Below are 14,722 nucleotides of genomic sequence, written 5' to 3' on the forward strand. Positions count from 1 at the left end.
TGCACCTCTTCTCCCCGGGAAAGCTCCCTCACCCTGAGGAACGGCTCCATCTTTCTCAAGTCACTTTGTGTGCACAGAGGCTCCTGTCCGAGACCCAACTGCTCTGTCCCGCACTGGCCAGCGAGGACTAAGAGTGCCCTCTGCTGCACTCTTCCTCCTTCCACGGCAGTGCTCCGCTTGCTCTTCGGGAATAAACAAAACGACTCTTTAACACACAAAACAACTCTTTCGTGTTCTAAAGGTCTGCCATGCTGGCTGTGCACAAGCCTGGTGCTGTATTTCAGCAGCAAACAGAAAGGATCATGACCCGAGATAAAGATGTGTGAGATCCTGCATCCATCCCAAAGCACTTTGGGGGACTGATGTCCTTTATAAAAAACTTTCATCCAGCAGCTTTTCATTGCCTTGTAAAACACGCAGCTCCTCATGCAGGAGTTCTAATCATGAAACTTTCATTCCCCGAAGCTGACAGGTGATGCACAGCCAGACGTGGTACTTGACAGCACCGAACTACCCGTCCCTCCCTCCTGCTCAGACTCTGAACACCACAAATCTCTGTTGAATCACTCCTCATCTCTTGCAGCCGAAAAGGAACGGCTGTACGTAGGGAAAGGGGGTCTGTGTCAGGAAAGCTGTGCCAGGCTTCATACTCGGAAGTAGAAAGAGGAAAAAATAAAAAATAACAATCCTGCTTTTACTGGAGTTTGATTTATCAATTTGGAAAGTAACCGAGCTGCGGGTAGCGGTGGCAGCCCCGTGACCGCCGGAGCCGCAGGAATCCACTCGTGCTCCCTGGAATTTGGACACTTTTTGTTGCACCCTTTTGGGCTCGGTTCCAGCCTGTCACTCAGCGCGAGGCCCGCCCCTTCCAGAGGATATTTAAGGAGAAGCTCCTGTACAGCTTGTTTCAAAGAGACGGGAAACTCCGAAGGAGTGGGAGGGAGTAGCCGGCAGCCTGGATCCCTCCCCTGCCCAGTACTCGGGATGCCTGGCAACTTGGGGACAGTGACCCGGACCCTGTTCCTGCTCCTCCTCGCCCCTGGCTGGGTACGTACGGCCCTACAGCAGCTCCGCCGGGGCACTGCAGCTTTTTCCTTCGATGCATGCGAGGGCTTTGGGCTGAGAGACTTTTCCCGGCTGCCACCTGCTCCCGAATTTCCGAGGGAAGCTGGGCTGGAAGCAGAGCGATGCAAACGTGCCGTGTAACTAAACCACGGTGGGAGCTGCCCCAGGTAACGCGTGTCATCCACGGATCTCAGAGCTCCTGGCACGCGGGTATACCTTTTGTTTCCTCCCACTCCTGGAAGCCAGAAATCGGCCCTGGTCTAGAAGCAGGAGAAGAGAACAGAGAGAGGGGAAGTCTGATTTTATGTCATTGCAAAGAGTAACAGTCTCGTATCCCAGTTCCTTACCATCACCATCCTTCCCCAGCTGTCACTGAATCCACCCATATGCTCCCAAAAGCAGTGATCCCGAGGGGAAAATTAGACTGCAGCCTCTCCAGAGCAGGATTTGTGCCTGTTGTCCTGTTAATACAAGTTCTTGAGAGAGCAGCTGATTCCTCTTAGGACATTTGTGTGCTGTTCTCGTGCCAGCAGTATCAGGAACGTCAATGCCATCATTAAATTCCTGTAAGTGCCATTTGGATCAGTGAAACTGGGTTCACAGAGCCCCTTGCAGGGCTTGTTGTGCTGAGAGAGGCAATCAGCTCCTGGTTGGATTGCTCCTGGCAGCGCTCAGTGTGTGCCAATCCCTTTCCTGCCAAGAACATGTCCCGGTCTGCGATCTAAGGGAAACTGCTGCCATTTGGGGTGGGCGTCTTGATTCTTGCGCTGGCTCAGCTTTGGCAGCACCATGTAGCTCATATAAACAATAACAGTCAATCCCACCACTGTGACCCTTGCTTACCACTCTGAGACAGGTAATTCTCCCTAAACCTGCCAAATGCCTCAGAAACGTGACTTTTGACTGTCTTGGAGCATTAGATTGGATTCAGTGACCTTAGAGGTCTTTTCCAACCTTAAAGATTCTGTGATACTTTGTGGATTGAGGCAGGAAATGAGAGCTGTTGCTCCTGAATCTGCCTCCTGTGTTGTTCAGAGGTGGGAGTTGCTCCAGGATAACTGGGAGTTATGTTTAGGCTCATCCTGGGCAGGTCTCCGTATCCCCATGCTCTGTCTGTGAAGGGGGTCACTGGTTCTTGTCTCTCCAAAGGAGCTGTTGTAGAATATGCTGCAGCAGCCTTAGGAAGGCGCCTTGAGAGCCTGAGATGGAGAGAAAGCAGGGGTTACCCACAGTAATTCAGTGTTTGAAGGATGAACAGCTGTGTTTTGGCTGCTTAGTCTTGGAGCACTAAAAGAACCAGCTGGGTGTTCATTATATCACTTCTACCTTGCAGCATTAACCCATGGCTCCATAAGCTCTTTGCAAACACCCAGCTCAGCTCAAAATTCACCTTTCCCTGCCCTCTGAGTGCAGTCATGAGCCCAAACACATTTTAAAACATCCTCTTTGGTTTGGTTCCCTTAGCTGGTTCCCTGGGCTCCTGTAGACATTCGTCAGGAATGAGAAATCCTGACAGTACCATGGACCTGCTGCAGTGGTGGGAGCTCATGTTACAGCACTTGTGCTCTCCTGAGGGTGCAGGGGAAGAGGTTTTATGTAAATATGAAGCAGGAAGAACATTCTCACGTTCTCTTACCTGCAGGTAACTGGTTTTGGTGCTGGCAGTTGGGAGGGAGCTTGTTCTGGCTTGTCAGCTGAGCAGATGAATCTGGGGAGTTAGAGATGGAGAATGGAGCAGAGCAGGGGAATCCCCTGGTCTGAGTGTTGGCACTTCGAGATGGCTTGGCCATCACTCAGGGATCCTGGGAGTCCCACAGCTTCACACACAGTGTTTGTGATGGATGCAAGAGCTGTCAGCAAGGCCAGGAGCAGGGAGAGCCAACATTCCAGGCTTTAGAACCATCTTAAATCCATAGCCTTGATCTCTGACACTGGTTCTGTTCTGCTGCTCTCAGAGTTCACAGAAATGCTCTGCCAACCTCAACAGAAGCCAGGTCAAGGTTGTAGTGAACTTTAAGTCAGGAGCATGCCCAGTGAAGGTAGAAGTGAGTTTTGGGGCAGTCCTTTCTTGCAGAGGGAAGAAAACGAAATGTTCTCTGAGTTGAATCCCTCTGGACCCAGGTCAGTGGCAGGTTATGTGGAAGTGTTGGGCTTTGTGTTACCTTTGGGTCTGCAACAAAGCCCTGAATTCCAATCCTGGCAGTTATTGGGAACAGTTTGGGGAGTTCTTTGGGGCAGTTTTAGGGCAGTTCTTTGGGCAGAAGAACCAGAAGCAGCCCTTGGAAAGAATGCAGGGTGGAGGATGCTCCATGCAAAACCAACATAATCCACTATTCAGCCTCTCTGAAAGAAAATTCAGTAATGGAGGGCTCAAGGAAGTCGGTTCAACATTGACTTCCTCCCAGCTGTTCCCAACTTGAGAGGCTCCCTAGCCAGGCAGTTTTTCAGTGCTCTGGCTGTTGGGTGTGTGTGAGCCAAACCCCATTCCAGCTCATTCCCTCCTCTACCAGACCTAGGAGAGCAGCAGGAGTTATAAATAGCTCGGGCTGACTTTGCTCTGCAATAAAACCAGCAAACAGGAGCCCCAGCACCTCCTGGGCAATGGAGGGAGACACATCTGAGCCGACTGGTGGGGGCATCTGGGAGTATTTAGAAGGGTCCTGAAAATCATGATGAATTGGACTTTTGAGCTGACGCCTGGGGGAGCTGAGGCACAGCATAGGTGGGTGCAGGGTCACCCGGCTGGTCTCTGATGCACAAGAGATCTGAATCTAGATGTTCTCCTGCTGAAAAGCAGCTGTGATACAATGAGGAAATGAAGCTGCTGTGAACAGAAGGTAAAACCAGGTGGACTGGTTTGTGTGGGTGAGTTATTAAGGAAATAACTAGTGCCAGCAATGATTAATGAGGGTGGGAAAGAAAACACACAGAATTGTAGAATCATGGAATGGTTTGGGTTGGAAGGGATCTTGAAGACCATCCAGTTCCATCCCCCTGTCATGGGCAGGGACGCCTTCCACTATCCCAGGTTGGTCCAAGCCCTGTCCATCCTGGTCTTGGACACTTCTGGGGATGGGACAACTCAGTTGGGTTTAAAACGGTTGTGTTCTGTTATCCCAAAAGAGCTTGTTTTGGTCTGGATTTCAGCAGGAGAGCTATTTTGGGAGTGTTTCTTTCTATGGCCTGTGGCTGACACTGCATTGGAAAATGCCTGTTACCATTATTTTTTCTTAAGTGCATGGATTGCATCTTAATATAGATCCTGTGTTAGGAATGCTTTGTCTCTTGTGTGATCTCACGTCCCCCCCACCCCAGCTCATCTGGGGCTGAATAACATGTTCCTTGGCAGCTACATGGAAAAAAGTAGGGAAGATTTCTGTATTTTTAGTTCTTTTAATGCACTTCAGCAGTCGGGAATTGATTCTTGTGACATGCCAGCTCCTGGTGAGTGGCTCCCAGACAGTCAGCGGGGAAAAGCTGAGCTGCAGGCTGGAGAGACTTGTTTCCAAAATACTTTGTGCTAGGAGTTATCCAGGAGAATTATGCTGATTCCTGCTGAGCAGGGAGACTGGGAGGACTCACCCCTGGGGACCACCTGAGAGAACGACTGGAGCTGTGTCAGGAGTGTTTTAGATGGATATTAGGAAAAGATTCTTCCCCAGAGGGTGGTCGGGCACTGAACAGGCTCCCCAGGGAATGGTAATGGCCCCAAGGCTGCCAGAGCTCCAGCAGCATTTGGACAATGCTCTAAGGCACAGAGTGGGATTGTTGGGGTGTCCTGTGCAGGGCCAGGGTTTGGACTAAATGATCCTTGTGGATCCTTCCTGACCTGGGATATTCCATGACTTTGAGGGAAGGTTTAGCCCAATCCCAGTCCCGCAAGTGCTGTGTTGGTGACACAGTTGTACAAAGAAGTTGGCACCTTCTGACCCCATGTGAGCTAAAGTGAGAGCAACAGTCAAAACAGCTGGAAAAGTTTTCCTACTGTGATTGGTAACAAACACAATATCCAAGGAAGCTGCTTCACAAGTGAGAGCTGGATGGGATCTGACAAGTGCAAACAGAGCCATAACAAGATATATTTTTTGACCTGTTCCAGGTGCATGTCCCCCTCTCTGCTGCCCTCAAGGCCATTCCCAGCTCAGCTGCTGCTCTCCTGGGGTGACAGCAGAGCTGTGAGGGGTCTGCCCCACTGGATGCTTCCCTCTCCACCCTGCTCACAGCAGTGTTTTGGTGGCATCATCCATGTGTGAGGGTTGTGTCAGCCCTGGATGGTAGCTGAGCTGTGTCCAGAGTGGTGGAGTGGTGCATGGAGTGGGGCAAGGGGGAATTTGGATGGGCAGGATCTGAACTGAAAACCAGGCTGGAGTTGGCACTGATGTTTCTGAGGAGGTTTCAGAGGATCTCTAGAGACCACACATTCTGCACTGTTCACAGTCAGGGTGTTACATCTTGCCCAAATCTGGGCACAGCCAGAGCTGAGCTGGTGCTCCTGCTCTGAGCTGATGCAGGACAGGGATTCATCAGCTCAGTGACTGGGACGCTGGACACATCTGGGTTTTCCAGAGCAGGTAACCCACCCTTCAGCCATAGCCTGGTCTCTGTTTAGTGTCTGAAGTGTCATAAAGCCAGGGGTGGGTTTCAAGGGTTGTCCAGTGAAATGCTGCCAAAGGGGGGCATCTGTGCAGTCACAAGGTCCCCAGGAAGGTTGGTTATGCTGTGTTCCTTGGAAAATGGAAAGCAGAGGGTACATGTGATAAAGAAGAAAGTGCGAGATGCAGGGGACGAAATGGGCCTCGGGAGCTTCTGGGGTTTTCAGCATCCCCACAGTCCCACTGCCTGACTTTGGGCAGGTCCTGTTGCTGTGCACATCGCTTTTCCAGCTTCCACTGGGTCTGACGCTGCTGCAGAGGCTTTGATGTCTGTCCTGTGTAAAAGCTGGAGTTTCTTGCTGTTAATAATTACTACTTTATTGCTTCCAGGGAAGTGGAGGTGAGCTGTGCAGGGGACTCTGAGCTACCACTTGTTCTGTTTGTTTTGTCTCTGCTTCCCAGAGGCATCATTTTTCTTTTTTCCCCTTGAGCTCCAGCTGAAATAGGGATGAGGAAAACATGAGTCCTGTGAGTCTTTGGGAGTGCTGCACACACCCCCCTGCAGCAGGGCTGTCCCACTCTCTCTGGGGTGTCTATGCCCGCAGCAGAGCTGTGCTTTTCCTCTCCCTGCCCGGCTGCCTTGCGGAAGACTCATTCTCTCCATGGCTTTTTGCCTTCCAGGTAGAACCACAGGCCTGCACGTTCCCATGCCAGTGTCCCTCCCAGCCTCTGCAGTGCCCTGCAGGTACCAGCCACGTGTGGGATGCCTGTGGCTGCTGCAAGGTGTGTGCCCGGCAGCTGGGCGAGCTCTGCTCCTTGCACAGGCCCTGTGACCATCACAAGGGACTCTACTGTGACTTCTCCAAAATCCACAGAGGCAGTGGGATCTGCTTAGGTGAGAGCTGCAGGTTCTGTCCTTGTGTGGTTTTTCTGTGGTGCCTCCCAGAACACCCATCAGAATTTCCTTGGAGCTTCATCCAGTGTCATGCTGGGAGATCAGTGCCAGCCCTGGGAACAGCAGATCCCCTGGCACACACACAGCTGCCTTCCCACAGCTCCAGCCAGGCGCGAGTGGGGCTGTGGGACTCTCATGTGTCCTGTGACATCCTCAGGGATGTCATCCTCTATACCTTTGGGTAAATATCACCAATCTGATCTCTTACTGAAAGTACTTTTTCTTGGAATATCCCACCCCAAATCCCTCTGCCTTGTGCCAGGGATGGGTGTTCTGCACTTGGCTGCTCCCATGAAAGAGGCAAAGTGTATTTCTGACTGTACTGTGTGGGTGGGAAGAGCTGAACAGCTCCTTCACCACATTGTGTCTGTGTGGAACACGAGAATTCCCAAGCCAGGTAATGGAAATGCTTTCTCTCTTGATGCCTCTTTTCAGCTAGAAAAGAAAAATATTTTTGATTTATTTTTTTAAATTTAGTAGCTCCTTGTAGGGCAAGCAGAAATTATTTTGGTCTAGAGGAAAATAAAGTATTTCCTCAACTTCCTGGTCTTTGTTAAAAAACAAGACTCCCCTACCCCATCTCTGACAGGAGCTGACCTTTTTTTCTTAAATTCAAGCTTTTCAAAATAGTCAGGAAGACCTGAGAGCTGGCAGGTTGGTGTGAGCACTTAGGGAAATGTTTGGCCACAGCACTGGATGTCTCTGGAAATGATCCAGCACCAGCCTGAGACAGAATCAGAGTATCATGGAACAGTTTAGCTTGGAAGGGATCTTAAAGCTCTTCTTGAGCCACCCCCTGCTGTGGGCAGGGACACCTTCCACTGTCCCAGGTTGCTCCAAGTCCCATCCGACCCGTCACCTGCAGGCCCCATCCACTGGTAGGAGGTGCAGGGAGCTGGTAGAGCTTTATGGAGCAGCTCTTTCGTTTGGGGGTGGGTGGTGCCAGGCAGAACCGGGGAATGAAGAGCTGGATCACTCCACGGGCACCGTCATGGAGCCTTAATTGGATCAGGTCAGTGGGAAAGGGAGGTCATGGAGGGTAAATAAGGCACAACAGAGCAATTGAGTTTGGAAAACAGTCAACCCCTGGAGCGGGCTGCTATTCCTTGGGGAATGGCAGGGGGAGGGGAGAGGGAGGAGAGGGAACAGCATGATCCACTCAGCGGGATGGGAGAGTGCACAGGCTGGAAAAACAGGGAGAGAATGTTTAAAAGTAAGTATGAATGGTTGTGTAGAGGAGGGGTGGATGGATGGCTTCCACTTTGATGGAAAAAGTGAGGATTTTGAAATGTCCAAGTTGGAGCACGGGAGTATTTTTATCCCAATGACATTGAAAAGAGTTGCAAGATGGGATGCAGGTCTGGATAGGAACAGAGATTTGTGTCCCCTCAAGGGATGGGGATGCAATGGAAAGAGATTCTCACTCCTTGTTTGATTCAAACACTTTCTGTCTGAAACAGTGTCCCCCAGGCAAACAGGACTACAGGGAAAACAGATCAGGTTTCCTGGGAAGCCTCCACAAGCAGCCAAAAATCCTTCCCCATAGAGGTTTGCATGGGGTTTTTAAAATGTTTTTTCTTAAGATTCAGGATTGCAGAAAGCAGCAGCTGCTGAAAACTGTCCAAAATCAGGATTTCTGTCCTGTGAACAACTCTGAGATTTCAACATTTAATTTCAGGCTGAGAGAAAAAAATACATTTAAAAAAAAAAAAAATATATGTATGTATGTATGTATGTATAGGTATATCAATATATTAAAAAAAAAATATCAAAACTTTCCATGACTTACTTAGAATACTCACCTGTCTGTGTCAAAACTTTCCCTTTCCATTCTATCAAAATATTTCACCTTGATCTTTATAGTATCTAAAATAATTACCAGAGCAAAACTCTTCCCTCTATGGATACTATCCCACAAGTATTTTGGTTGAACATAAAGGACATCTTTCATATCAAAGTGAAATGCTTCAGTTGGTTCTTCTTGAAAACATTCCTTATCTTAATCAGGTAAGAGATTTCTGCTGGAAAACTTCCACTGGGAAAGTTCTGGCTAATGCAGTCATAAGAACTACTTGGGAGCATTGTCGCACCTGCAGAGTAAAGGTTGCTGCTCTGTGTCAGATATTGATGAGTTTCCTTTTTTTGCCCATTTAAGTTTTATAGTGAAGGAGGGAGAGACTGATAGGATGTCTGGAAATGAGAGATCCAGAGATCAGAAGGGAGAGAACTGGAAAAAATTGAGGCTGGAAGGAGGAAGAGATTTGTGCATCGCAGAGGGGCCAAAAAGGTCACCAACCCAAAGTGTCATTTTCCTTTGTAGGTACCATTTGCCATGGGGGAACCAGCTGTTCTTAGAAGAGTGTTGCCTTTTGGTATCTCAGGAATATTGAGGAGCAAAGCCACGCTCACGTGCCATGTCAGGAATGTGTCTTGCACAGCACCACTGACTGGTAACTCCGAGCTGGCTGGGAAGAACTCTGACAGGGAAACAGGCTCTTTACAGGCTCCAAAGACAAAATCACACTTAGTAGCTCATCCAAGTGGAGAAGAAATTTTTCTAGAGAATTTTGGGAGGACCAGCACTTCTGAAAAATCAGTGTCAGGAACAGCCTTGGGTCCAGGGAGGCAAATATGAGACATCCAGCACTGGGATGGCAGAGCAGGGGAGGGTGGGCTCTGTCCCTCCTCAAGAGCTCCATGTCCCCAAGGCAGGGAGGGCTTCAGCCTCCTGCTCACTCCTCCTTCTCCTCCTCTTCCTCCCCCAGCTCATGAGGGTGCAACATGTGACCTGCTGGGCAAGATCTACCTCAACGGGGAGAGCTTCCAGCCCACGTGCAAGCTGCAGTGCATCTGCATGGATGGGGCCATCGGCTGCATCCCGCTCTGCTCCGACGACCTGCGCCTGCCGTCCCCAGAGTGCCCCAACCCCCGGAGGGTGAAGTTCCACAACAAGTGCTGCGAGGAGTGGGTGTGTGAGGAGGGCAGCGAGGAGAATCACTTTGGAACGGCCATGGCGGGTCAGTGGGGCATGTGGGATGGGGTCGGGAACTGTTTGCTGAGGAAGAGGGGTGGATTGGGGCACCAACTGGTTTGGGGCTGGTGGTGGGTTTGTGCATCATCACGGTGGGGGTGGGTACCAAGTATTGAGCTCCAGAGCTGGACACCAGCTCCAGCCCACCCAGCTGCTCTCTCACTCCCTTTCCCAGCTGGACAGGGGGGAGAAAATAAATGGAAAGTGACTTGTAGGTTGAGATCAGTGAAAGTTGCATGTACACAAGCAAAGAGAAAAAAAAATAGGTTTATTCTTTCCTTCCCATCATCAAGTGGTGTCCAGCCACTTCCTAAGAAGCAGGGCTTCAGCACACGGAGTGATTGCACCAGAAGGCAAACACTGTAAATAGCGAATGCCCCACCCCCACCCCCTTCCTCCTCCTTTCCTTAGCTTTTATATCTGAGCTGACATCGTACAGTCTGGAATATCCCTTTGGTGAATTTGGGTCAGTTGTCCACTCCCAGGATCTTGCCCCACTCCCAGCCCCTTGATCGGGGGTGGGGGGGGAAGTTGGAGAGACAGCACTGATGCTGCACCAGCCCTGCCCAGCAGTAGCCAAAAACACCGGTGTGTTATCAGCATCTTTCCAGCTCCCACTGCAGAGCACAGCACCGGGACGGCTGCTCTGGGAACATCAACTCCAGCTCAGCCAGACCCAACACAAGGTGAAACCTCAATGGTGCTATGGGAAGGCTCCTGTGTCCTGAAGTGTCACAGCAGAACTGGCTGGAGCTGGGCTGTGTAGGAAACAGCCCCTGCTCACCTGCATCCCCTTCCTGCTAAGAGGCCAAGCATCTCATGGGATGGGCCAGACCTTTGCTGCTGTTCCTGACGTGTTAGGCTGAGTTGGGAGCAGCTGTGGAGCTGCCATGTTCTGTCCAAAGCCCTCAGCCTTGCCTTGTGTCTCTTCCTCATGGCTCAGTTTTCAGGGAGGATCCAGCTCACCAGCCAGAGCCGAACAACCTGCAGGAGAACTGCCTGGTGCAGACCACGGAGTGGAGCGCGTGCTCCCGGAGCTGTGGAATGGGCATCTCTGCCCGCGTGACCAACAACAACCCCCAGTGCAGCCTGGAGAAGGAGACGCGGCTCTGCATGGTCCGGCCCTGCAGCTTCTCCATGGAGAAAACCAAGGTACAGTGCTGGAGGAGAGGAGACGTAGCATCCCAAATGCCAGGGACAGCCTTGGGAATGATCCTGGGTCACAGGGTTTGCTCTGTGCTTCCACTTCCTCTTGTGTCCCATTGCCCAGCGATGGGGTCAGAGCACAGGCCTCAGTGCATCTTTCCTGTCGCGTCCATGTTAATCCATCCATTCTCTCCCTAGAAGGGGAAGAAGTGTGTGCGGACCCCAAAGCAGCGCCAGAGCCTCCACTTTGAGTTTTCGGGATGCACCAGCACCCACTCCTACCGGCCCCGGTTCTGTGGCGGCTGCTCAGATGGGCGCTGCTGCACCCCGTTCCTGACCAGCACCATGGACGTGGAGTTCCGCTGCCCCGAGGGGGACTTTTTCCAGAGGAAGATGATGTTCATCAAGATGTGCTCCTGCCACTACGACTGCCCCCGAGACAACGACATCTTCCTGGCCACGTATCACCGTCGGATGATCGGAGACCACATCAAGAGCGAGCGGCAATAGCCCTGTCTTGCCAGTTCCGAGGTGTCCGGGAGGGCTCTGCAGTGCTTTCATGGCTGTGTCCCGGGACAATGCAGCCTCTTCCCCCTCTGTGAGGGGCTGTGCCTTCCACAGCAGCACCATTCACACAAGTGGTCCCTGTTGTTTTCCCAACGAGCCGAGGGGGAAGAGCCCCAGCTGCCCCAGCACCCTGACCCCCACCCACAGTGGTGCAAAGATCAGTGAAGGAACCAGAAACAGGCTTGAGCTGCAAACTTGATCCGTATTCCCACTGGCCAGAGGGGAGAGTGGATCAAAGTCATGTGGCTCCAGCCAGTCTCCAGCCCAGAACACAATTCCTGATTCAGACCCCTGGAGTTCTTCCAGCATGAACTGGGGATGGACCAGGCTGCCAGACCAAGATGTGTCCCCTGCAGGTGCCGCTCTGGGCAGCTTTTAGTGGCTTGATGAGCGTTTCATGGAACCATGGAGTGGTTTGGGTTGAAAGGCACTTTAAAGTTCATCTCATTTCAACCCCCTGCTGTGGACGCGGACACCTTCCACTAGAGCAGGTTGCTCCCAGCCCCGTCCAACCTGGCCTTGGACACTTCCAGAGATCCAGGGACAGCCACAGCTTCTCTGGGCAACCTGTGCCAGGGCCTCCCCACCCTCACAGGGAGGAATTTCTTCCTAATCTTGTCAGAAATGGCTCTGGGGGGGGGGAGAGGGACTGGACCCCACTAGCTCACACATGCACAGGGAGGCTGCAGCTGTTTCAGCTCTGGAGTCTTTGCTCTGGATGTTTGTAAGCAGGAGGAACACCATTCAGCTCTGGTCTCCCTGGAGAGTTTAAGGCACTGGCAAGAGAAATTCTCATATTTGTAAATGGAGCAGATCCCTTCTGGAGCTACTGGGGCAGTGCCATGGAGAGCTGTTGGCACTGGCATCTCCAGTGGTGGGATTCCCTCCTGGCCACAGACCTGGCAGAGTCTCTCTGCCATTAGAGACACCTCATTGCCAGCCCATAGGTCCAGGAAAGGCCACCAGTAGCCAGTGCCAGTGGTGTGTCCAGCAGCACCTTGGCAGCTCTGTGGGACTGCTAAAGTCTTGTCAGGTGTGGAAAAATCTTCTGATTTTTAGCAGAAACATCCAGGTACAGGACCTGATCCTGTTTCTTAAATCATCCCTGCCTATCACCATTGGAAAACACAAAGAATTCCTCTTCCAGCCAGGCAGGAGCAGCAGCCCCAAGGCTTCACCTCACCATATCTTCTTCCCCCAAATCAGAGCCTGATGCCAAGGGACAGTCCTAGCTGTCCCCAGCTGCTACCCTGAACTTCCAGACTGACACACTAGCTCAGGGCCCATGTCCCATCCCAGGCCCTGTTCTTTCTCTCAGCCTGTGGCAGCTCATGAGCCTTCAGCCTCCTATAATTGATTTGAACTGTAAATAATTTTTCTGATGTTGTTTCTAAGGCCTTTGTACAGTCCCAGTATCCTGTTGGCACAGCCCTGCTCAGGCTGTTTCCCCTCTCTGAGCTTCTCTCCTGCTGTTCATATGGCTGCTGAGCCTCAAACCATGCTGAGGTTGCACTTTACTCAACGCTAATAAATATCTTTTATTTTTTATATCCCTGAACTCATCCCTTTGTGTGAGGCTGCATCCTGGTTCCCCCTCTGACCTTTCCCCAGTGCTACCAGGGTGCTGGGACCCTCTAGAGAGCTGATGGCTGGGTGCTGGAGGGGAGGGGGTGGCAGGGGGTTCTTTTCCCCTTCCCAAATAGCAGCAGGATTGATGTTAGTGTTTCACAGGCATCTCTGCGGCCCACAAAACACAGCTCCTCCCTCCACTGCTTGGAGGGGGGACAAGCAGAGCCCCCCTCCGCCTGTGGAAGGACCCACAAGTCCTTAATACCCGATTAAAAATAACCCCGGGAGCAGATGTGAGCAGAAGTCGGTGATAACAGGGCCAGAACGCGAGGGGCTTTGCAGTGGCTTAACAGCTTATGGATTCATCCCCCTCTCATCACATTAGCCAGGGACTCCCCCCTCTCCCACCCCGGCACCGCGGCAGGGGCGAGAGGCTCTTCCTGCTCCCAAACCTTCATCCTCTCCGGGGAAGGCTTAGGGCTTCCGGGCAGGGGTGGGTGACGGAGGAACAAACCCCTGTCACGCTCGAGCTGCGTGGTGTTGAGGTTCGGAGCTCGGGGCACGATCCGGCCCGTGGATCTCTGGGGGCTGCAAAGGCCCTGGGAGAGGCAGCGGGGGACACACAGTGACGGTCCTCGCCAGCGTCCCCATTAGATGGCACCAGGCACCTCCCCATGGGGACACCCCGTCCCCAGGGCAGGGTACGGGGATGTGGGGGGCCCCAGGGGTGCTGGGAGGACCCGGCTGCTGAGCGTGACCCCGGCTAGCACCCGCCTACTTCAGCCCAGTCCCGGCACCCAGTGCCCCCGCAGGACCACCACCGCCAGGACAGCGGAGAGGGCAGCGAGGCCCTTGGTGCTGGGGCCGAATTCCATCCTGCCGCCACCTCCATCCCCGTCCTCGGGGAAGCCCTGTTCCCCCTTATCTCCGCAGCAGCCGCCTGCGCGGCACCGATAACCCGGGCGTGGCCCCAGGGATGGGTTCAGTGACCCTGACGCCGTTACCGGCTCCGGCCACGGCGCAGCCTCGCTGCGGTAGGCTCAGGAGGGGGACACCCCCGGCTCCTCCAGCCCTCAGCAGGGACGGGGTTTTCCCTAAGAAGACTTAGGAAAAGGGTGAAAGTGAGAAAAAAAAATCGACAAAATCCCTGCTGCTGCTGGTTTTGGGGGGGGATTTGGGGCTCTGCCATGGCGCGGGAGGAACCCCGGTGGGGGAACACCTTCTCCTTTTATGGGCCTGTGACGTCCCGGGGCGCTGGGAGGAATCTCCCGGCCCCACCCCCGCCAGTCACCTGCGGGCCCCGCCCACTGCAGCGACGCGCGCCGGCCCCGCCCCCTCCGCGCGCTGACGGGTGGCGGCGGCAGCCAGTGGGCGCGGCAGTGGGGCGGGGTTCGCGTGGTGACGTCAGAGGGGGCGTGGCCAGCGGTGCAGGTGGAGGCAGCGCGGAGCGGAGTGGCGGCCCCGGTGAGTGGGGGGGGCGGGGGTCATGGGGGGAGGTGGGGGTCTCCTCGGGTGTCAGGCCTGTTATGGGGTGAGGGAGGTTTTGGGGGGTGGGGGGCTGTAGGGGTCAGGCAGGTTATGGGGTGCGGGGGTGCTGTGGGGGTCCTGGGGTGCTTTGGGGCATATAGGGGTCAGGCAGGTTCTGGAGGATTTGGGGCTCCTGAGAGGGACTCGTGGTGGGTCAGTCTGGTCGTGGGCTGCGGGGTCATAGGAGGGGTTGTGATGCTGTGAGGGCACACGGGGGCTCAGGCTGGTTATGGAGTGGGGAGGGTTACCAGGGGACATGGGGTGCTGTGA

At 53.2% G+C, this 14,722-nt stretch overlaps 2 protein-coding genes across 2 annotated transcripts in view; both read left to right on the plus strand.

The window, feature by feature from the left end:
• Nucleotides 1–922: 922 nt before the first annotated feature.
• LOC104697709 (CCN family member 2-like) lies at nucleotides 923–11,836 on the plus strand. Its single transcript, XM_019293767.2, has 5 exons — nucleotides 923–1,047; nucleotides 6,339–6,552; nucleotides 9,378–9,629; nucleotides 10,587–10,795; nucleotides 10,988–11,836. Exons 1-5 carry the CDS (start codon nucleotides 985–987, stop codon nucleotides 11,297–11,299), a joined length of 1,050 nt encoding a protein of 349 aa, XP_019149312.2. The 5' UTR covers nucleotides 923–984; the 3' UTR covers nucleotides 11,300–11,836.
• Nucleotides 11,837–14,323: 2,487 nt separating this feature from the next.
• The window catches only part of EPB41 (erythrocyte membrane protein band 4.1), a 94,648-nt gene continuing 94,249 nt past the window's right edge, over nucleotides 14,324–14,722 (plus strand). The window contains exon 1 of the mRNA XM_039564681.1: nucleotides 14,324–14,389. The gene's annotated coding sequence lies outside the window, so the exon portion shown is untranslated. The remainder of the gene's footprint in view (nucleotides 14,390–14,722) is intronic.

This window comes from Corvus cornix, chromosome 23 (assembly GCF_000738735.6).
Source record: "Corvus cornix cornix isolate S_Up_H32 chromosome 23, ASM73873v5, whole genome shotgun sequence".
Taxonomy (NCBI): Eukaryota; Metazoa; Chordata; class Aves; order Passeriformes; family Corvidae; genus Corvus; species Corvus cornix.